Source organism: Lonchura striata, chromosome 1A (genome assembly GCF_050655825.1).
Source record: "Lonchura striata isolate lonStrDom1 chromosome 1A, ASM5065582v1, whole genome shotgun sequence".
Lineage (NCBI taxonomy): Eukaryota > Metazoa > Chordata > Aves > Passeriformes > Estrildidae > Lonchura > Lonchura striata.
Window position 1 is genome coordinate 75195959 of NC_140741.1, and position 20572 is coordinate 75216530.

The window sequence follows — 20572 nt, forward strand, 5'->3', positions numbered from 1 at the left end:
GTCTTTTATTTGGGGGGGTCTCAGTTTAGGGGGGCCCTTTCATTGGGAATTTCGTGGATCCTCAATTTGGGGGATTCCTCAGTTTATGGAATTTCCTCCACTTGGAAGGGGACCCTCAGTTTATGGGGGATTCTTTATTTGACCTAGGTTTGGTGGGCTCAATAATTTGGGGGGGAGTTCTTCTATTTAGGGTATTCATCATTTTGGGAGAGTTTTCAATCTGTGGGATTCTCCATTTAGGGGGTCCTCAATTTGGGGGTTTTTCCTCCATTTAGGGGATTCTTAATTTTGGGGGACCTCTCATTAGTGGGGGATACAGTTTAAGGGGCTTCCTACTTCCCAAAATCCTGTTTGGGAAAAAACGGGAAGGAAAAGTTTTTGGAAAAAAAACCCCTGAATTCCCTGGGGGAATTTTGCAGGCATAAAGCTGAATTCACATCCTTTTCTAACCCTCAAAATAATACACGTTCCCCTTGGTGTTTTGAAATGCGTCTCCATGTTTTTAAGGAGTTTCCCCATTGTGTTTCCATGGATATTTGGGAACATTCCCACTGTTTTATTTTTTCCCATCAGTAATATTGGGAGGACACAGCTATTCCATGGCTTATTAAAATGATAAAAAGTGGGAATGAAGCAGCTCCTTGCATTTCCTGCTGTAGAGAGGCCAGAGATGGATTTATGGATTTAAGGATCCATAGATGCCTTAAATTTTAGGGTTTTAAAATTTTTTTAATTCCTTTTAGAGGGATAAAATCATTTCCTCACCCCACCCAGGGGCTGATCCCAAATTCCTGCTCCAGGGATAGCAAGGTGGGAATTTCCCACTCAAACCCAGCCATGAGCACCATGGTTCATGGTGCACACCTTAACTCACTCCCTTCCTGATTTTTAACATCTGCCATCCCCAAAAAAAAGCAGAATTCCATCAGTTTTCAACTCTTGGCATTACAAACAGACAAGGACACATTGCTTTTTGATGGAATTTATAATTCCAGCTGCACAGATCAACAGCTGCAGCTTGCTCTTACCTTGCTGGGTATTCCAGGTTTCCGAGAGCAGATTGTTGGGATTTAAAGTTCATCAGTGCTGGGAATTGCCCAGCATTCCAGTCTGGAATAAAGCACCTCCCTTATTTCAGTCTGATCCAGAGATCCCTGATTTCCTCACAAGGCTGAGGTCCCACTAGAGATTCCTGCAGGTTTTGGGATCAGCTGTGGGCTACAAAAAGGTTGATGCAGCTTCAAGAGTCTCTGTCCTACCCAAAGAGGCCAAACGACACGTTAAATTGCAAATTAAAGCAATTTCAGGGATTGGTGGAAAGCAGCTCCATAAAGAGCTAGAAAAGCCATGATCCAGGTGGATCTTCTCCATGGGGATGTTCAGGCTGTGGAAATTCCCGGAAAAAGGATCCTGGAAGTGGCACTTTCCTTGGATGGTTCTGTTTCAGGGAGCTGCACAGGAAGAGGTGAAAGAGGAAAATAAATTAATAATGATGCATCAGAAGAGGAATGGGATAAAAACATGGAATTGCTTGGGTGGAAAAGGACCTGAAAGATATCTCATTCCACTTTGCACTATCCCAGGTTGCTCCAACCTGGCCTTGGACACTTCCAGGGATGGAGCAGCCACAACTTTTTTTAGGAAACCTGTTCCAGGGTGTCACGATCCTCCCCACCCTCCCAGGGAAGAGCCCAGACCCATCACCTCCATCACCATTTGAGAATAATCCTATTTAAAACATTTCTCCTAAATCTACTCCCAAAGGCCAAGCTTGGCTCCTCTGCTCAATATTGGGTAAAAATCCTTGCTTTATGGGGAGTTCTTTATTTGGGAACAGACCTTGGTTTTGGGGGGGGTCCTCAGTTTTGGTGGGTCCGTAACCTGGGGGGGTTCTTCTGTTTAGGGTATTCATAGTTTTGGGGGAATTTTCAGTGTGTGGGGGAGTGTCTTCCATGTAGGGGGTCCCCAATTTGGGGGGTTTTCCTCCATTTGGGGGGTTTTCCTCCATTTAGGGGAGGATTCTCAATTTGGGGGATTCTTAATTTTGGGGGATTCTTAATTTTGGGGGTCCTCTCTTTAGTAGGGGATACGATTGAAGGGGACTCTCTTTTTTGGACAAGTCCCCCTATTTAGGGAATCCTTAATTTCAAGAGTCTCCACACTTTCGGGGACCAATCTGGGGATTTTCATCAGCCGTTTCCCTAAATCTTGGAAGGAATAACCGATGTACCGTGTGGAAAAGGAGCGGGTTCCTCATCTTCACGTGCTGACTTGTGTTCCCTGGAAAAGCTGGATGACATCAGGCCTCCTGGCCAGCTGCTGGGCCAGCGTGCCCGTGGCATCGGGAGCGTCCCGGAGCCCGGCCCGCAGCAGGATCCCGGCGGCCGCCGCGCGCTGCCCGGCGCTGGCCACGTGCAGGGCTGGGGGGCACAACGGCACCTGGGGTCACCTCATCCTGCTCCGCGTGGAAACCAGAGCCCCACGGGAATAAAGAGGTGGAGGGTGGAAAATGAGTTCTGCCAGCGTGGGGTTACGGAGGGGTTTGGGGTTTGGGGGTGGGATGGACTCGCAGGGTTAAGGTTGGGATCAATGGGTCTGATCTGAAAGATCATCCAGCTCCACCTTCTTGCCATGGGCATCTTCCAACCATCCCAGGCTGCTCCAGCCCCAGTGTCCAACCTTTCCTGGGACATTCCAGGGATCCAGGGGCAGCCCCAGCTGCTCTGGCAATCCCAGCCCAGCCAGGAATTCCTCATTCCCAATCTCCCATCCCTGGCTGCCCTCTGGCAGTGGGAGCCATTCCCTGGGTCCTGTCCCTCCATCCTTGTCCCCAGTCCCTCTGCAGCTCTCCTGGAGCCCCTCCAGGCCCTGGAATGTGCTGGAAGTTCTCCCTGGATCCTTCCCTTCTCCAGGGGAACATTCCCAGCTCTCCCAGCCTGACACTGGATCCATCTCCTCTCCAAGAAATTCATGGACCCAGGGGCTTCACTTGGAATCTCAGAAACCATGAAGGGTCTCCCTTCCCTTTCCCTCTCTTTTCTATCCCCATTTTCCATAAAAATCCCTCAGGATGGATCCTGAGTGTCCCAAATCCCAGAATCCTGGACCAGTTTGGGTGGGAAGGGACCTCAAAGCTCATTCCAGGGACACCTGCCGTGATCTCAGGCTGCTCCAGTCCTTCCTGGGACATCCCAGGGATCCAGGGGCAGCCCCAGCTGCTCTGGCAATCCCAGCCCAGCCCCTCCTCACTCTCACTATTAAAAAAATCTTCCTAATCCAAAGGAGGGATCCTGATCTCTCTGGATAATCCTGACGTGGATGAGAAGCTTCCCAAGGACGCCGTGACCCAAACCCAGCCAAGGAGAAGCCACAGGAAAAACATCCCAGGGTTGGATGAGCTCAGCAGAGCTTGGATTTAGTCCCTGAGGGGGCGGAGGGAGAGATGGCACCGCTAAAACGTGGCTTTAACCAAACCCCAGGGCTGGGGAATTTGCCAATTTTGGCGATGGCTGAAACAAATTTGTCTTTTTTTTTTTTTTTAAATTTTTAATTTTTTGGGGGGGAGAGATGCTGATGCAAGAGCTGCCCGAGCCTTTCCCGCTGGGAATGCCGACTCTCCAGCATCGCTATAGCAACTCCATCTCCGTGCCAGCTCTCTGGTATTATTTGCTCATCAGCCATTTCCAGGCTGTTTGCTAAGGAATTGAGGCTGGAGAGCTCAATCCTTGTGTTTGTCCATCCAACCTGCTTCCAACAGGATCATTCCAGCCAAATTCGAGGCAGCATCGGAGATCCTCAGGTGGAAAATAAGCAGGAAATTCCCAATTCTCAATTTGGGTCTCTGTTCTTCCCCCAAGGGAAAAGCCCCAGCAGAAATTCCAGCAAACTGAAAGCCAGGGAATGCAAAATACCCAAAAAAACCCTGGGATAATCCATCATGGTACTCCCAGAGCAAATGTATCCATGGGTTTGGCATCTCCCTGCACGCTGAGGTTGGGATGTGCTTACGGAAGCGCTTGGTGTCACATAAAGCTTGGAAAACCAGCTTGGAATTCTCACCAGAACGGCCCTTCCCATCCTTAGCCTGGAGATCAGCACCGAGGGACAGCAGGGTCTGGATGGTGTGTCCATGTCCTTCCTGCAGAAGGTGGAATTTGGGATCAGCTCTGTGCTTGGATCCATCCCAAACCTGGGATTGCACAGATCTGCTTTGTCCTGGTCAGGTCTGGGGGTACCAGGAGCTCCAGAGGATCTTGGAGCAGATGGAAAATCAGGGTCAGCTGCCTTCAGATCAGATCCATAAGGCAGCAATTGTTATCCTATGGGAATCCTGTAATCCCATGGGAACTGCCCAGAAAGGTGCCACCAGGCACCTTCCTAAAATCCCAGAATGGTTTGGGTGGGAAAAAATCCTTAAAGATCATCCAATTCCAACTCCTGTCACGGGCAGGGACACCTTCCCTATCCCAGGCTGCTCCAGCTTTTCCTTGGACATTCCAGGGATCCGGGGGCAGCCCCAGCTGCTCTGGCAATCCCAGCCCAGCCAGGAATTCCTCATTCCCAAAATCCCATCCCTGGCTGCCCTCTGGCAGTGGGAGCCATTCCCTGGGTCCTGTCCCTCCATCCTTGTCCCCAGTCCCTCTGCAGCTCTCCTGGAGCCCCTTCAGGGCCTGGAATGTGCTGAAAGCTCTCCCTGGATCCTTCCCTTCTCCAGGGGAACATTCCCAGCTCTCCCAGCCTGGATCCTTGGATCCATCTCCTCTCCAAGAAATTCATGGACCCAGGGGCAGCCCCAGCTGCTCTGGCAATCCCAGCCCAGCCAGGAATTCCTCATTCCCAAGATCCCATCCATGGCTGCCCTCTGGCAGTGGGAGCCATTCCCTGAGTCCTGTCCCTCCATCCCTTATCCCAGGTATCTCTCCTGGAGCCTCTTCAGGCTCTGGAATGTGCTGGAAGCTCTCTCCATCTCTGAGTTTCAAATCCCTCCAATTCCCAGGGGATCTGGAGTGGATTTTTCCGGGGTTACTCCAGCTCCAGGAGCAGATCTTGTTGCCCATCTCGCTCCCTGAGGCACAGGCATTTCCCAAAGAATTCCTCCAGGATTTGTGATGCCATGGGTGAAGACCCAGCTAGCCACAATCCACTGTGTCCTCCCTCCTTCCTCTGCACGGAGCCAATTTCAAATCCCAGAGGGAAAAACCCAGCACAACCCCCAACTCCTTCCACCCTGCACAGGCTTTTCCAGAAATAAATCCTTTCTCCCTAAATAACACGCCTGATTTTGGAATTACATCCTCAATGCCATGAATTAGTCTTTATCCTGCAGCCTGGGAATGGAAAGGTCTTATTTTTATCCCCCCCTCACCCTCTCTTTTTCCCAATTCCTATAGGATTCCACAGCATCTTCCCTGATCCCAAGGCTCCCATTTCCCTGCAAACCCAATTCCATGGCAAAGCCACTGAGCCAGGAACTGCTGCAGCTGCCACAGCCCTGGCAGCAAATTGAATTTAAACAATAATTTGATTTTCATGTGTTTATGAATGCAAAAGAACAAGAAAAGAGGGAGATAAAAACACAACCCACCAGACAAACAAATGGTGCTGTAAATACAAAGTGACACCGAGCCCGGGCAGGGAAGGGAGAGAATCCCATCCAATCATTCCCAAATCAGCCAGGAGCTGGGATTTTCTCCAAGGCACATTATATTCCCCCCAGAGCCTTGCTGTTCAACGTACCCTTGGCAACCAGAAGGGCTTTCTGGGAGCAGGAGGCCGGGAAAATGGGAGAAAGGGCTCCTTTGTGGCATGGCTGGATGGTGCCAGCATTCCCAGGGAGTGGCACGGATGCTTTTGTAGGAGCAGGGCACTGGGATGAGGTTTTATTCCCACCACAAGGCTCAGAGTGCTGTTAAAATCCTGGGTTAACACCCCTGGGTCTGAGCAGGGACATTGCTGTGCTGCCAGCTGGATGCCAGGAGGGATCCTGGTCAGCAGGGAGGTTTTGGGATCTGCTCTGCATTCCCAAGGAATGTTGCAGGACTCACAGCTCCGCTCCCCACACGGGCTGGGAGGAGGAGAAAGCTCCAGTGGTTCTGGAATTCAAAACAACTCTGGTGTGAAGGACACAGATAAAATTCTGGGAGCTCCCCCTGCCTTCCCAGCTCTCCCACTTCTGGACATGTCCTGTCCCTCCTCTGCAGGCAGCTGGACACAAACATGGAATTCCTCGGGTGGGAAGGACCTCAGAGCCCCTCCAGTGCCACCCTGCCACGGCAGGGACACCTCCCACTGTCCCAGGCTGCTCCAGCCCCAGTGTCCAACATTTCCTTGGACATCCCAGGGATCCAGGGGCAGCCCCAGCTGCTCTGGCAATCCCAGCCCAGCCAGGAATTCCTCATTCCCAAGATCCCATCCATGGCTGCCCTCTGGCAGTGGGAGCCATTCCCTGGGTCCTGTCCCTCCATCCTTGTCCCCAGTCCCTCTGCAGCTCTCCTGGAGCCCCTTCAGGGCCTGGAATGTGCTGGAAGCTCTCCCTGGATCCTTCCCTTCTCCAGGGGAACATTCCCAGCTCTCCCAGCCTGACATTGGATCCATCTCCTCTCCAAGAAATTCATGGACCCAGGGGCTTCATTTGGAATCTCAGGAAACCATGAAGGGTCTCCCTTCCCTTTCCCTCTCTTTTCTATCCCCATTTTCCATAAAAATCGCTCAGGATGGATCCTGAGTGTCCCAAATCCCAGAATCCTGGACCGGTTTGGGTGGGAAGGGACCTCAAAGCTCATTCCAGGGCCACCTGCCATGATCTCAGGGTGCTCCAGTCCTTCCTGGGACATTGCAGGGATCCAGGGGCAGCCCCAGCTGCTCTGGCAATCCCAGCCCAGCCAGGAATTCCTCATTCCCAATCTCCCATCCATGGCTGCCCTCTGGCAGTGGGAGCCATTCCCTGGGTCCTGTCCCTCCAGGCTTTTCCCAAATTTCAGTTCTCCTGGAGCCCCTTCAGGCCCTGGAATGTGCTGGAAGCTCTCCCTGGATCCTTCCCTTCTCCAGGGGAACATTCCCAGCTCTCCCAGCCTGGCTCCCTGGGAACTGAGGGGCTCCAGCCCTGGAGCAGCTCCATGCACTCCTCTGGGCTCTCTCCAGCAGCTCCAGGTCCTACTGTTGGTCCCAGGGCTGGGATCTGGTGCTCCAGGTGGGATCTCACCAGAGCAGAGCAGAGGGGGAGAATCCCACCCTCACCCCGCTGCCCACGTTTCCTTTGATGCCCAGAAAACAGGGAATGGGACTGGTCAGGAGCAGATGGACAGTGGCAAAGGATGAGCCAGGAATGCAAATCCCCTCCATGGTGGCCAACACCTGATGCAGCCTGCTTTAGGTGCCTGGCACAGGCTTTTCCGAGGGAATTTGGGAGCAGGGACAAACCTTGGCTGCGTAGTGCAGGGCTGGCAGCTGCAGGGACGTCGCTCTCGCGTTGACATCCACGCCCAGCTCGGACACCAGGAACTGGATGGAGCCATCCTGGGCTGTCACAGCTGCCCTGTGCAGGGCCTGGGCACCCAGGGCATCCACAGCTGTGGGACAGGCCTGCAATTAGGGAATATCATGGGAATCACACGAAGTGTACTCATCCCAAATGAGATCAGCACCCTCTGGAGGCACCAGCACCACCAGGAAAGCTCCACGAGGTTTCCCATCTCTCTCACGCTCAGTGCTTGGAATGTGAGGTTAAAACCACAACAAACTTCCCAATCCAGAAAACAGGATTTCCTTTTCCTTATGACATCCAGGATCTGGCCAATGCCTCTGGGAGAATCAGCCATGATGGGACCCCAACCAGCTGGGATCAATCAGCAATCAATCAATAAATGATTGATTGCAGTGGTCTGGTTCCTGCTGTGCACAATTGGCTCTAATGGCATTCCCTGGAGGAAATCAGGGATTTTTGGGAGCCAGCACAGGAGCAGGAGCTGCCAGGAGAGAGGGAGGGCAGGGAGGAGCTCTGGATAACTCATGGATGGACAATTCCATGTTATCCACAGCCACCGGAGCCTCCATGCCGAGTCCTGGCATTCCAAGAGCTGCTTTTGGCTCTGCCACAGCTGCCCCTGGAGCACTGGCATTGTCCTGTCCCCTCCTGGTGTCACCATCCCACTCCACCAGCTCTGGGGAACACATTTGCCACAAAAGCTGTGGCTGTCCCTGGATCCCTGGAATGTCCAGGTTGGACAGGACTTGGAATCACCTCGGATGATGGAAGGTACCCAGGAATGACATGATTTTTAAGGTCCTTCCAACCCAAACCATTCCATGATTCCTGACAACCTCACTCAGGCAAATCCTTCTCATCTTCATGGGGAGTTTGCATTTTTTTTACACAATTTCTTTCTCTACAATTTGGGAACTTGCTTCCTTATGCTCCAGTCACAACGAGCACGTGGCTCACCTGTCCTGGCAGCTCTGGCTCAGCTCCTGGGAGAGGCAGTGAGGGATTTGGGCACTCACCTGGTGTTTCTCTGGCTCAGCTCCTGGGAGAGGCAGATTTTGGCACCCACCTGGTGTTGCTCTGGCTCAGGTCTGGCTCAGCTCCTGGGAGAGGCAGATTTTGGCACCCACCTGGTGTTTCTCCAGCAGCAGCCGGGCGATGCCGACGTGCCCGTTCTGCAGGGCGTCCATGAAGGGAGTGACCCCACAGCTGTCCCTGCTGTCAGGTTGGTACTGGCACCTGGAAGTGACAGGAGAAACAACCAGGACAGAGCCGTTGGCAGCTCCAAATTCCTTATGGAAGGAGACCCTCAGCAGCTGGGATTGAAAGTGGAATATATAAAGCTCGTCCATAGACCGTGGATAAACCTCTCCTGGTGTTTTTAGGGCCTGGGGAATGATTTGTGGGGTTTTTTTTTTTTGGGATTGGAGATCTGGTTCAGTTCATTTGGGCTCTACAGATAATTTATAATTCCCTTTTTCCTGCCCAGAGGGTTTCCAGAAGGGACAAGGTGTGCACTGGAAGCAGGGAATAACCAGATCTTTGTGGAATGATGTACAAAATCAAGAGACCACCATCCTCATTCAGGTTAAACCCCAGTGAAATGAGAGAAAACTGAATTAAAGCCTGGCTTAGATCACAGAGCTGTTTATACTGGGCCAAGCATGGACAGGTTGGGATGAGCTGCAATTCCCATGGAAAGCTGCTCCAGCTCTGGGAAGGGAGAACAGAGAAAAGGAACAGAGCTGCTTTAAAGCCACTTCCCAGCAATTTCCCAGGAAAACAAGGATAAGCCCAGCCTAAGGAAGCTGCTCCCAGCACAGAGCTGCCAGGAATCCCTTTGCTCCTTGTCACACTGGGAATGAATCAGCAGGGAAAACAGACCCAGGGCTGAGTTATATAACTGGGATTTGTGTCACAACCAAGAGGGAGCCCATCCCCAGGGAATCCTTGTGTTTTTCCCAGCTGGGAAAAACCTGGAGCACGAGGAGGAGCCCACCTCGGGGTGGAGGGCAAGGCAGCTGTGCTGTGCTTCCCCAGTGGAACAGCACAAGCATCCTTTGTGTCCAAATCCTGGCAGGGAATGGGGAGGTGGGGGAGGAAAAGCTGGAAAAGCTGCAAGGAGCCTGCTTACCTTTCCAGGAGCAGCTCCACGACCTGGGAACAGCCGTGCATTGCTGGGAAAAGATGGGAGAACCAGGAAAAACATGGATTGGTTGTGGTTTTGTGGCATTGTGTCCCTACAGTGAGGCATGCTCGGGTTGTTGATCCTTTTGGGATGAGGGGAGGGGCTCCAAGGGGCTTGGGATGCAAGGGGCTTTATTCCCATCAATTTTTTGGTGGGATTTAAAATAAAAAAAAAAAGGCTTCCCTTGCTCTGATCCGATTGGGAAATGTTAGGTAAAGCAGGGAAAAGGCATGGAATGGGCATTGCCTGGTTCTACCTGCCACAGAATTCAGCTGAAACAAAGAGGGTTTCTCCCAGTTATTTGTTCATTCCCGAATTGGGATCTGGGAGAAGCAAAAGGAACACAGAGCAGGCAGCTGGGGAAATGCTGGATAACATTCCCAGCTCTCCTCAGCCACTCCCATCTCATCATCCTCGCCCATCTCAGAGGGAAAACAACAACAGAGGGGGAGGATTTGAACCCGAGGCACTGAAATATTCCAGTTTTTTCTTGCTTTTTTAAACATTTCACTTCACACAGCTTTTGTCCAGCTTTTTTTTTTTTCCTTCCCCCTGCAGGTCATTTTTGCAAAACAAATGGAACACATTCAAGAGAAAAATATCATCAAACCAAGGCTGGAGCTGCTCCATCAGGTGATGGAAAAAGGGCTCCTGGGAAATGTGTGCTCCCAGGAGCGACTTCCAGCTGGAATCCCAGTGAGGGATTCCCAGATTTTGGCTCTTTGCTCCTGCTCCCTGCCTGATGAACCCGAGTTATGGGAAGAAAAATCCCTTACAATTCCATCTTTTATCAGGAACAGAGACTTGGGACAGCTGGGATTCACTGCTGCATTCCACATCCTCTAATTACCTCTTCCCCAGCTTTCTTCCCTCGGGATAGAAGAAGCACCAAAGCTGAAAGAATCAACCCTTATTAATATAAAAAATGATTGCAGGAGGGAGAAAATGACCCTTCAGGAAGACAGCTGGCCTGGTCACGGGTTAATGTGCTCAAACCCACACCCCTGGGATGGAAATCCATGGAAATCCATGGAAAAGGCAGTTGGTCCTTTCATCATTTCCCCTGGCAGCTCCAACACCATCTCCAGCCCCTCACCCTTGCTCCTGCCTTGGGAATTGGGAATATCCCCTGGGATAATGGTGGGGATACCAGGGAACAGCAGTTTGGGATCAGATTGCACTGTGGGCACTGGGGGGGTTAAGTCATAACTCCCTAAAATTCCAGCCCTTCCCAATTCCCAGTCACTCGCACTCCAACTGCTGCTCCAGGCTCTGGATGGGTCAGGAAATTCCAGAAATCCACCCAAATTGTGGATTGGTGGCTCTGCCAAAGGAAACACAGGTGGAGGCATCTCTAGGAAGCAGAATCCAGGTGCTGGATCCCAATTGTATGCCCATATCCCAAGGCAGGGAGAAGACTTTACCTCAAGGTCAGAATTCCCACTTTCCCACAGGATAATCCCAAATCCCAGAGCTCACCCTGCTCCTGACACTGTCCCAGCCCAACATCCACCTCCTGCTGGGAGAGGAGCTGCCAGCTCCATGGAAACAACACCTGGAACTGGGCAGGGATAGGAGAACATAAAAAAAATCAGGATCAGCCACTTGAGGCAACCTGCTGTGATCTCATTCCCTGTTTTTTTCATTCCCAGGTCAAGCACAAGGACTCGGTGGTGCCCAAGGGCTGGAATTGTCACTGCTGATGAGCCAAGAGTGACAGAGCAAGGGCTGGAAAAGCCACGGGAGTGACAGCACAGCAGGGGCTCCTCCCAACACCTCAGGTTTTTCCAGAGTCAATCCCAATTAAATTCTTTGGGGAAGGAGTTTGTGTAGCCAGGGCTCATCTCTGCTGATGAGATTCCCACTCTGGATGTGGTCTGAGCCCTTTTCTGCTTCCCAACAATCCTGAGGATGGCTGGGATTTCTAAACGTGCCCATTCCCTTTAAATATCCCTTAAAAGCAGGGAAAAGGGCAGGGAAAGTGACTTGTGGATATGGTGGGCTCCAACAACAGCTCCTGTGTATTCCCAGCAGGGATTTTCCCTCCCTTTCACAGAAAGAACCTCTGGAATTCTCACCATGGGATGACAGCAAGGGGATTCCCAAATTTGGAGTTTATTCTTGGAATCATGGAGTAATTTTGGTTGGAAAAATGCTTGAGCCTAACCATTCCCAAAACTGCCAAAGCCACCACTGCCCCGTGTCCCCAAGTGCCACATTCACATGGATTTAAATCCCTCCAGGAATGGGGACTCCACCCCTGCCCTGGGCAGTTCCAATGCTTACAAATTCTTATAATCCCTTTCCATGGAGGGATTTTCCCAATTTCCCACCTGAACCTCCCCAAGCCCAGCTTGAGGCTGTGATAAAGAAATCCACCCCCCCCAGGCAGATCCCAAAAAGTTCCTCTCAGCATCCCTGCTGCTTTCAGGAATTTCAAATGCCAGGATGTGCTTGGAGCTGGGGAGCATTTCACACCAGGAAGGAAAATTAAATTCATATTCCAAGCCAAGGGAGCTCGGATCCATCTGTGCCAGGGAGAGATGAACTTGATCCAAGGATCCCAAGAATTCCAAGAGGCCGGTGTGTGGATTTACTGAGGGAAAAATTCCCATTTTTCTGGAAGCAGGTACCAGGCTCTGCTTCTCCTGAGGGAAAACCTAAGGATTAGTGGATTTCCTGAGGGAAAAATTCCCATTTTCTGGAAGCAGGCACCAGGCTCTGCTTCTCCTGAGGGAAAGCCTCATTCCTGCTTATCCAAACCCCCAGACCAAGCACAATATCACCCAAAATCCCAATTTTTTAACCTCTTTCCCCTCAAGCCTGGCTCCATGGAGGAGCAGGAGAGGCTGTGGCAGCTCCTGAGGCTGGTCCAGGAGGGAAACCTGGATGTGCTGTGGGATTTGCAGATTCCCTGAGGGAAAAATTCCCATTTTTCTGGGAGTAGAGACCAGGCTCTGCTTCTCCTGAGGGAAAACCTACGGATTTGTGGATTTCCTGAGGGAAAAATTCCCATTTTTCTGGAAGTAGACACCAGGCTCTGCTTCTCCTGAGGGAGAACCTCATTCCTGCTTATCCTAAACCCCCAAACCAGCCACAGTATCCCCAGAAATCCCAATTTTTTGGCCTCTTTCTCCTCAGGCCTGACTCCATGGCAGAGCAGGAGAGGCTGTGGCACCTCCTGAGGCTGGTCCAGGAGAAAAACCTGGATGTGCTGTGGGATTTGTGGATTCCCTGAGGGAAAAATTCCCATTTTTCTGGAAGTAGACAACAGGCTCTGCTTCTCCTGAGGGAAAACCCCATTCACACTTATCCTAATCCCCAAAGCAAGCAAAATATCCCCCAAAATCCCCATTTTTTGCCTTTTTCCCTCAGGCCCAGCTCCATGGCGGAGCAGGAGAGGCTGTGGCAGCTCCCGAGTCTGGTCCAGGAGGGAAACCTGGATCTCCTTTGGGACGAGCTGAGGTTGGATGAGATTCCAGAGGTTTCCCCTGCTGTACCTGCTGTGTGCAGAGGAGTTCTCCCCGTGGTGCTCTCCGTGTCCCAGCAGCTTGGGGACACATCCAGGAGGTACCGGAGCACTTGGGGATGCCCTTCCCTGCTGGCAATGTGGAAGCAATTCCAGCCATCCTTGTTCCTCAACAACGGGTTGGCTCCGTGCTCCACCAGAGTTTTGATCACTCCCAAGTTTTTCCTGGTGCAAGCCATCATCAGGGGAGTCCTGGAAGAAGATCCAGGGAAATTAAATAACCTGGCGCAACAAATTTGATTCAGGTGCTTTGGCTGAGGTCCCAGGAGATTTTACAGCAGTATTTTTCCAGGCTGGGAATACTTCAGATCCTTTTCCATGCAGTCCCTTGGAGCATTCTGTATTTTTAAGGGAAATGAGACTCTTTCCAAAGGTTTGGATATGCCTAAGGAAGCGCAGAGCTCCCTGGTTTTAATCCATGGGTGGAAGAGCACGGCCACACAAATCCAGGCTCGTGGAATCTTGGCCTCAGCTCCAGGCTGGCACAGCACCAATTCCCAGCTCTGGAATGCTGCCTTTGGACTTGTGGCAATTCAGCTCCAAAGGGCCTCCCCAGGCTTTCATCTGGGACTGGGGAGAATCCTTGTTTTCTGTTTGCAGAAATCCCCATCCCTAAGGGAAGAGCGGAGCAGTAATTTACAACTTCTAGGAGAGGCGAGGGAGAAGCAGGGATAGGGCTGGGATTTCTCCCAAAAATCCAACTGGATCCAGAGTGTGGGCAGCAGGGGAAGGGAATTCTGCCCTTCTGTTCCACTCAGGTGATCCCACATGGAGTCCAGCCCTGGGATTTCAACATAAGGACCTGGAGCTGCTGGAGCAAATCCAGAGGAATCCATGGAGCTGCTGTAGGGTTGGAGCCCCTCTGCTCTGGGGCCAGCCTGGGAGAGCTGGGAATGTTCCCCTGGAGAGGAGAAGGATCCAGGGAGAGCTTCCAGCACATTCCAGGCCCTGAAGGGGCTCCAGGAGAGCTGAAATTTGGGAAAAGCCTGCAGGGACAGGACACAGGGAATGGCTCCCACTGCCAGAGGGGAAGGATGGATGGGATCTTGGGAATGAGGAATTCCTGGCTGGGCTGGAATTGCCAGAGCAGCTGGGGCTGCCCCTGGATCCCTGGAATGTCCCAGGAAGGACTGGAGCACCCTGAGATCATGGCAGGTGGCCCTGGAATGAGCTTGGAGGTCCCTTCCCACCCAAACTGGTCCAGGATTCTGGGATTTGGGACACTCAGGATCCATCCTGAGGGGTTTTTATGGAAAATGGGGATAGAAAAGAGAGGGAAAGGGAAGGGAGACCCTTCATGGCTTCCTGAGATTCCAAGTGAAGCCCCTGGGTCCATGAATTTCTTGGAGAGGAGATGGATCCAGTGTCAGGCTGGGAAAGCTGGGAACGTTCCTCTGGAGAAGGGAAGGATCCAGGGAGAGCTTCCAGCACATTCCAGGGGCTCCAGGAGAGCTGCAGAGGGACTGGGGACAAGGATGGAGGGACAGGACCCAGGGAATGGCTCCCACTGCCAGAGGGCAGCCATGGATGGGATCTTGGGAATTAGGAATTCCTGGCTGGGCTGGGATTGCCAGAGCAGCAGGGGCTGCCCCTGGATCCCTGCAATGTCCAAGGAAAGGTTGGACACTGGGGCTGGAGCAGCCTGGGATAGGGGAAGGTGTCCCAGGTGGCCCTGTATGATCCTTAATCTCCTTCCCATCCATTCCATGATCCCAAACACTGCCTCTAGCAGCCACATTCCCACCTTCCCTACCCAATCCCAAATCCCAGCACCTACCAGTCAGCCTTTTTCAAGCAGTCCACGCTCGCCCCTCTCTCCAGAAGGAAGGACACACACTCCTGGTGTCCCATGGAAACAGCCTCATGGATGGGTCTCTTGTAGTCCCCATTGGCCACCTCCGTGTCCATCCCCATCTCCCAGACCAGGAATTCCAGCACATCCCTGTGTCCCAGGCGAGCTGCGTGGTGCAGCAGGGAATCTCCCAAACGTCCCCAGCGCCAGCTGCGAGCCTCTGGGATCTCCTCCAGCCTCAGCTCATCCCGGAGCACATCCACGTTTCCCTCCTGGACCAGCCTCAGGAGCCGCCGCGGCCGGTCCTGCTCTGCCATGGGGCTGGGCCTGAGGGAAAAGAAGCAAAAAAATTGAGATTTCGGGGGATATTGTGGTTGGTTTAAGGGGTTAAGATATGTAGGAATGAGATTCTTCCTCAGGAGAAACAGAGTCTGGTGTCTACTTTCAGAAATATGTGAATTCTTCCCTCAGGAAATCCACAAATCCTTAGGTTTTCCCTCAGGAGAAGCAGAGCCTGTTGTCTACTTCCAGAAAAATGGGAATTTTTCCCTCAGGGAATCCACAAATCCCACAGCACATCCAGGTTTCCTTCCTGCACCAGCCTCAGGAGCTGCCACGGCCGCTCCTGCTCTGCCATGGAGCCAGGCCTGAGGGGAAAGAGGTTAAAAAATTGGGATTTTGGGGATATTGTGGTTGGTCTGCAGGATTGAGATAAGCAGGAATGAGGTTCTCCCTCAGGAGAAGCAGAGCCTGGTGTCTACTTTGAGAAAAATGGGAATTTTTCCCTCAGGAAAGCCAAAAATCCTTAGGTTTTCCCTGAGGAGAAACAGAGTCTGGTGCCTACTTCCAGAAAAATGGGAATTTTTCCCTTGGGAAAAAAAACCAAATCCCACAGCACATCCAGGTTTCCCTTCTGGACCAGCGTCAGGAGCCGCTGCAGCCGCTCCTGCTCCACCATGGAGGCAGGCCTGAGGGGAAAGAGGGAAACAAATGGGGATTTTAGGGGATATGCTGGTTGGATTGGGGTATTCGGATAAACTGAAATGAGGTTTTCTCTCAGGAGAAAGAGATGCTGGTGTCTAGTTCCAGAGAAATGGGAATTTTTCCCTCAGGGAATCCACAAATCCCACAGCACATCCAGGTTTCCCTCCTGGACCAGCCTCAGGAGCCGATGTGGCCGCTCCTGCTCTGCCATGGAGCCGGGCCTGGGGGAAAAGAAGCAAAAAAATTGAGATTTGGGGGGATATTGTGGTTGGTTTAAGGGGTTAGGATAAGCAGGAATGAGGCTTTCCCTCAGTAGAAGCAGAGCCTGGTGCCTGCTTCCAGCAAAATGGGAATTTTTCCCTCAGGAAATCCACAAATCCTTAGTTTTTCCCTCAGGAGAAGCAGAGCCTGTTGTCTACTTCCAGAAAAATGGGAATTTTTCCCTCAGGGAATCCACAAATCCCACAGCACATCCAGGTTTCCTTCCTGCACCAGCCTCAGGAGCTGCCACAGCCTCTCCTCCTCCACCATGGAGCCAGGCCTGAGGGGAAAGAGGTAAAAAATTGGGATTTTTGGGGATATTGTGGTTGGTCTGCAGGATTGAGATAAGCAGGAATGATGTTCTCTCTCAGGAGAAGCAGAGCCTGGTGTCTACTTCCAGAAAAATGGGAATTTTTCCCTCAGGAAATTCACAAATTTCACAGCACATCCAGGTTTCCCTCCTGGACCAGCCTCAGGAGCCACCACAGCCTCTCCTGCTCTGCCATGGAGTCAGGCCTGAGGGGAAAGAGGTTAAAAAATTGAGATTTGGGGGGATATTGTGCTTGGTTTAGGGGGTTGGGATAAGCATTAATGGGGCTTTTCTTCAGGAAAAGCAGAGCCTGGTGTCTACTCCCAGAAAAATGGGAATTTTTCCCTCAGGGCATCCCCGAACCAGCCTCTCCCTCAGGATGAACAGGAATTTCTTTCTCTCTCAGAATAAAGAAAAAGTTTCTTTCTCCCTCAGGATAATTAAAAATTTCCCTTCAGAAAACCAGGATTTGGCCTCTCCTTCAGAAAAATCAGGAATTTTCCTCTCCCCTTGAAATTCAGGAAGTAATCACCCCTCAGTAAATGGAAAAATTCCACTTTTCCTTGGGAAAATTAGGATCTGGTCCCTCCCTCTAGAAAAAAGGATTTTATTTTCCTTAGGAAAAACAGAAATTCCCTTTTCCCTCAGGAAAACCAGAAGCTTCTTTTTCCATCAGGATGCCCAAATGTTCCCTCTGGAAAAGCAGAAATTCCGTTTTCACTCTGGAAAAGCAGAATTCAGCTTTTCCCTCAGGAAAACAGGTCTCTCCTTTAGGCAAAATAAATTCTTTTTTTTTTTTCCCCTTTGGAAAAGCAGCAACCAGAGTATCACTCAGCAAATCCTGAAATTCCCTTTTTCCTCAGGAAAAAATGGACAATTCCTTTTGATTCAGGAAAACCAGGACCTTCCTCCAAAAAACCTGGAATTCCCTCTTCCTTTTGGAAAGCCAGGAACTTCCTTTTTCCTTGGGAAAACAGGGAAAAACATCCACCAGGAAAAACAGAATTTTGCTTTTTCATATGGAAAACCAGGAATTTCCATCTTCCCTCAGGAAAATCACAAACCAGCTTCTCCCTCTGGTAATGCAGAAATTCCCATTCCCTCTGGGAAAACTCCAAAATTCCTGTTCCTCTTAGGAAAGCCAGAAGCCAGCTGAAAATTCATTTATTTTCCTTTTGACTCAGGAAAACATGAAATTCCCTTTTTCCTCTGGAAAAAGAATAATTTCCTTTTCCCTACGGACAGCCAGACACCGACCCCTCCTCCAGGAAAAGCAGCAATTCCCTTTTCCCTCCAAAACGAAGGGGAAATTCCCTTTTTCCTCAGGAAAAAAAGCCCAGAAATTCCCTTTTTCCTCAGGAAAAAAGCACAGAAATTCCATTTTTCCTTAGGAAAACCAGAAAGTCCCCTTTTTTGCTCAGGAAAAAAGCCCAGAAATTCCCCTTTTTCTGAGGAAAACCAGAAATTCCCTTTTTCCACAGGAAAAAAGCACAGAAATTCCCTTTTTCCTTAGGAAAACCAGAAATTCCCTTTTTCTTCAGGAAAAAAGCACAGAAATCCCAGTTTTCCTCAGGAAAACCAGAAAATTCCCTTTTTTTCCTCAGGAAAAAAGCCCAGAAATTCCCCTTTTTCTGAGAAAAACCAGAAATTCCCTTTTTCCACAGGAAAAAAGCACAGAAATTCCCTTATTCCTCAGGAAAAAAGCCCAGAAAATCCCATTTTCCTCAGGAAAAAAGCCCAGAAATTCCCATTTTCCTCAGGAAAAAGCCCAGAAATTCCCTTTTTCCTCAGGAAAACCAAGAATTCCTGTTCCTTTCGCGGCTCCCAGGAAGGGGCCGCTCCCTCTGGCCGGGATCCCTCCCTTTATCCCCTCCCCAGCTCATCCCGAGCCGCGCAATTCCCGCGGGAAAATTCCCGGTTTTTCCAACCCACCCGCGCGCCGCGGAGCGCTCGTGATGTCACGCGCGGCTGGATGACGTCACAACCGCGGGAAAAGCAAACAAGCCCCGCCCAACACGGAAGTGCCGAGCGCTTTTCTGGCTTCTGATTGGACAGCGGGGAGGGGGCGGGGCCGGAGGAGTGCGCGGGGCCGCGAGCGCCGGGAGCGGGTGAGGCTGGGGGAGGAGGGCGCGACCATTTGTGCGCAACGTGGGGGGGGGCAGGGAGGGAATTTCCTTGGAAATTAGGTTTCTTTGGGAATGTGGAGACCCTTAGGTATCCTTGGGATTGAGGGATTAGCCCTTGGCAAAGGCGCGGGATTGATTTTCAAAGGGTTTTTGGCACTGCAGGGAACCTTTGGCTTTGAGGGGAGCTTGGGAGCGGAGGCTCCTTTGGCGTTGGGGCGCCGTTGGAAATGGGGGAATCCTTGGAATTGAGGGGTTTGGGAATGAGGGGGTCCTTGGAAACCAGGGGGGACTTGGGAATGGGGGGATCCTTGGGATTTTAGGGTTTGCCCAAGGGGTTATGGGGTGGGGGAGTGAGCAGGGAGGATCTTGGCTGAGGAGGGGTTAAAAGGGAATTCCTTGGGAATCCTTGGAATTGGGGGATTGGCACTGAGGGGCCTTTGGGAATGGGGGGACCCTTGGGAATGGGGGAATCCTTGGAATTGGGGGTTTGGCAGTGAGGGGACCCTTAGGAATGGGGGAATCCTTGGGACTTGAGGGGATCCTTGGGAATGAGAGAATCCTTGGGATTTGAGGGGACCCTTGGGAATAAGGGAATCCTTGGAATTGGGGGTTTGGCAGTGAGGGGGTTCTGGGAATGGGGAAATCCTTGGGACTTGAGGGGACCCTTGGGAATGGGGGAATCCTTGGAATTGGGGGATTGGCAGTGAAGGGGACCCTTAGGAATGGGGGAATCCTTGGGAATGAGGGAATCCTTGGGATTTGAGGGGACCCTTGGGAATAAGGGAATCCTTGGAATTGGGGGTTTGGCAGTGAGGGGGTTCTGGGAATGGGGGAATCCTTGGGACTTGAGGGGACCCTTGGGAACGAGGGAATCCTTGGAATTTTAGGGTTTTCCCAAGGGGTAATGGGATTGGGGATTGAGCAGGGAGGATCTTGGCTGAGGAGGGGTTAAAAGGGAATTCCTTGGGAATGAGGGAATCCTTGGAATTGGGGAATTGGCACTGAGGGAACCCTTGGGAATGGGGGAATCCTTGGGACTTGAGGGGACCCTTAGGAATGGGGGAATCCTTGGAATTGGGGGATTGGCACTGAGGGGCCTTTGGGAATGGGGGGGCTTGGAATTTAGGAGACCCTCTGGATGAGGTGGGTGCATCCATGTGGGAAAAGGCTTTGGAAAGGAGGTTCTGGGGGGAAAACGGGGAGCAGCTCCAGCTTTCTCCCAAATATTTCTCCTCCCTCTGGAGCTTTCCCCTCCATCCTCTGATCCTTTGATTTCCCAGCTGGAATCTCTCCTGGCTGCCATTGGAAGCCACACGGGAAATCTTGGGAAAATGGGAAAAATAAGGATGGAGGTGAAGGCTGAGCGAGAAATTCCATTTATTTAGTAGAATCCTGGGATGATTGTGTTTGGGAAAAAAATCATTAAATCATCAAATCCAGCCCCAAATTCCCTCAGCACATTCCTAAAAGCCACGGGAGTTTCTTGGTTTGGGATTTTTTCCCTTTTATTTGCCTCGTTTCCCGTATTTTGAGGAAATGGGGATGTTGGAAAACAGCCTCCCCAGGGAGCTGAGTGGTTTTAACCCTGCTGAGCTGAAAAGGAGGAAGCAGCACATCCATAAAATCATCCAGGTTAGGGGAAAAAAACCCGAAAATCATCCCATCCAAATATTATCCCAAGGAATAACCAGGCTGATGCTTGGATCCTGCCCTAAAAGGAAAATTCAGCATTTTTTGGGGGGGCTGCTGCAGATGAGTTAAAGAGAAATAAATAAATTAAAGGAAGCAAAAGTGAAACTGCTGATGCTGGCAGGAGGGAGCTCAGCCGTTCTTGCTGGATTTGGGTTTTTTTGGTGGAAAAAAATTGCATTTTCTGGAGTTTTTCTGTGGCCAGAAAAGAGG

General features: G+C 51.3%; 2 protein-coding genes across 19 annotated transcripts in view; one reads left to right on the top strand and one right to left on the bottom strand.

Moving 5' to 3' along the window:
* Positions 1 to 966: 966 nt before the first annotated feature.
* ANKRD16 (ankyrin repeat domain 16) lies at positions 967 to 18510 on the bottom strand. 14 transcript variants are annotated; one of them, XM_077783715.2, is made up of 9 exons: positions 18477 to 18510; positions 14975 to 15316; positions 13169 to 13389; positions 9615 to 9657; positions 8611 to 8719; positions 7420 to 7581; positions 4060 to 4138; positions 2231 to 2420; positions 967 to 1451 (listed from the first exon to the last, which is right to left on the bottom strand). In XM_077783715.2, the coding sequence occupies exons 2-8, from the start codon at positions 15304 to 15306 to the stop codon at positions 2260 to 2262; spliced, it is 1107 nt and encodes a 368-aa protein (XP_077639841.2). In that variant the 5' UTR covers positions 15307 to 15316; positions 18477 to 18510; the 3' UTR covers positions 967 to 1451; positions 2231 to 2259. The 14 variants fall into 14 exon arrangements, 10 of the variants coding, with proteins under 10 accessions (XP_077639841.2, XP_085425620.1, XP_085425617.1 ...); XR_014952089.1 differs by having other exon boundaries at positions 2231 to 2460; positions 14975 to 18510; XR_014952091.1 differs by lacking the exon at positions 7420 to 7581 and having other exon boundaries at positions 2231 to 2460; positions 14975 to 18510.
* Positions 18511 to 19399: 889 nt separating this feature from the next.
* Positions 19400 to 20572, top strand: part of FBH1 (F-box DNA helicase 1) — a 46075-nt gene continuing 44902 nt past the window's right edge. For all 5 annotated transcript variants that reach the window (XM_085569482.1, XM_085569483.1, XM_085569485.1 and 2 more), the window contains exon 1: positions 19400 to 20302. In XM_085569482.1, the coding sequence (XP_085425608.1) occupies positions 20207 to 20302 (96 nt within the window). In that variant the 5' untranslated portion in view covers positions 19400 to 20206. The remainder of the gene's footprint in view (positions 20303 to 20572) is intronic.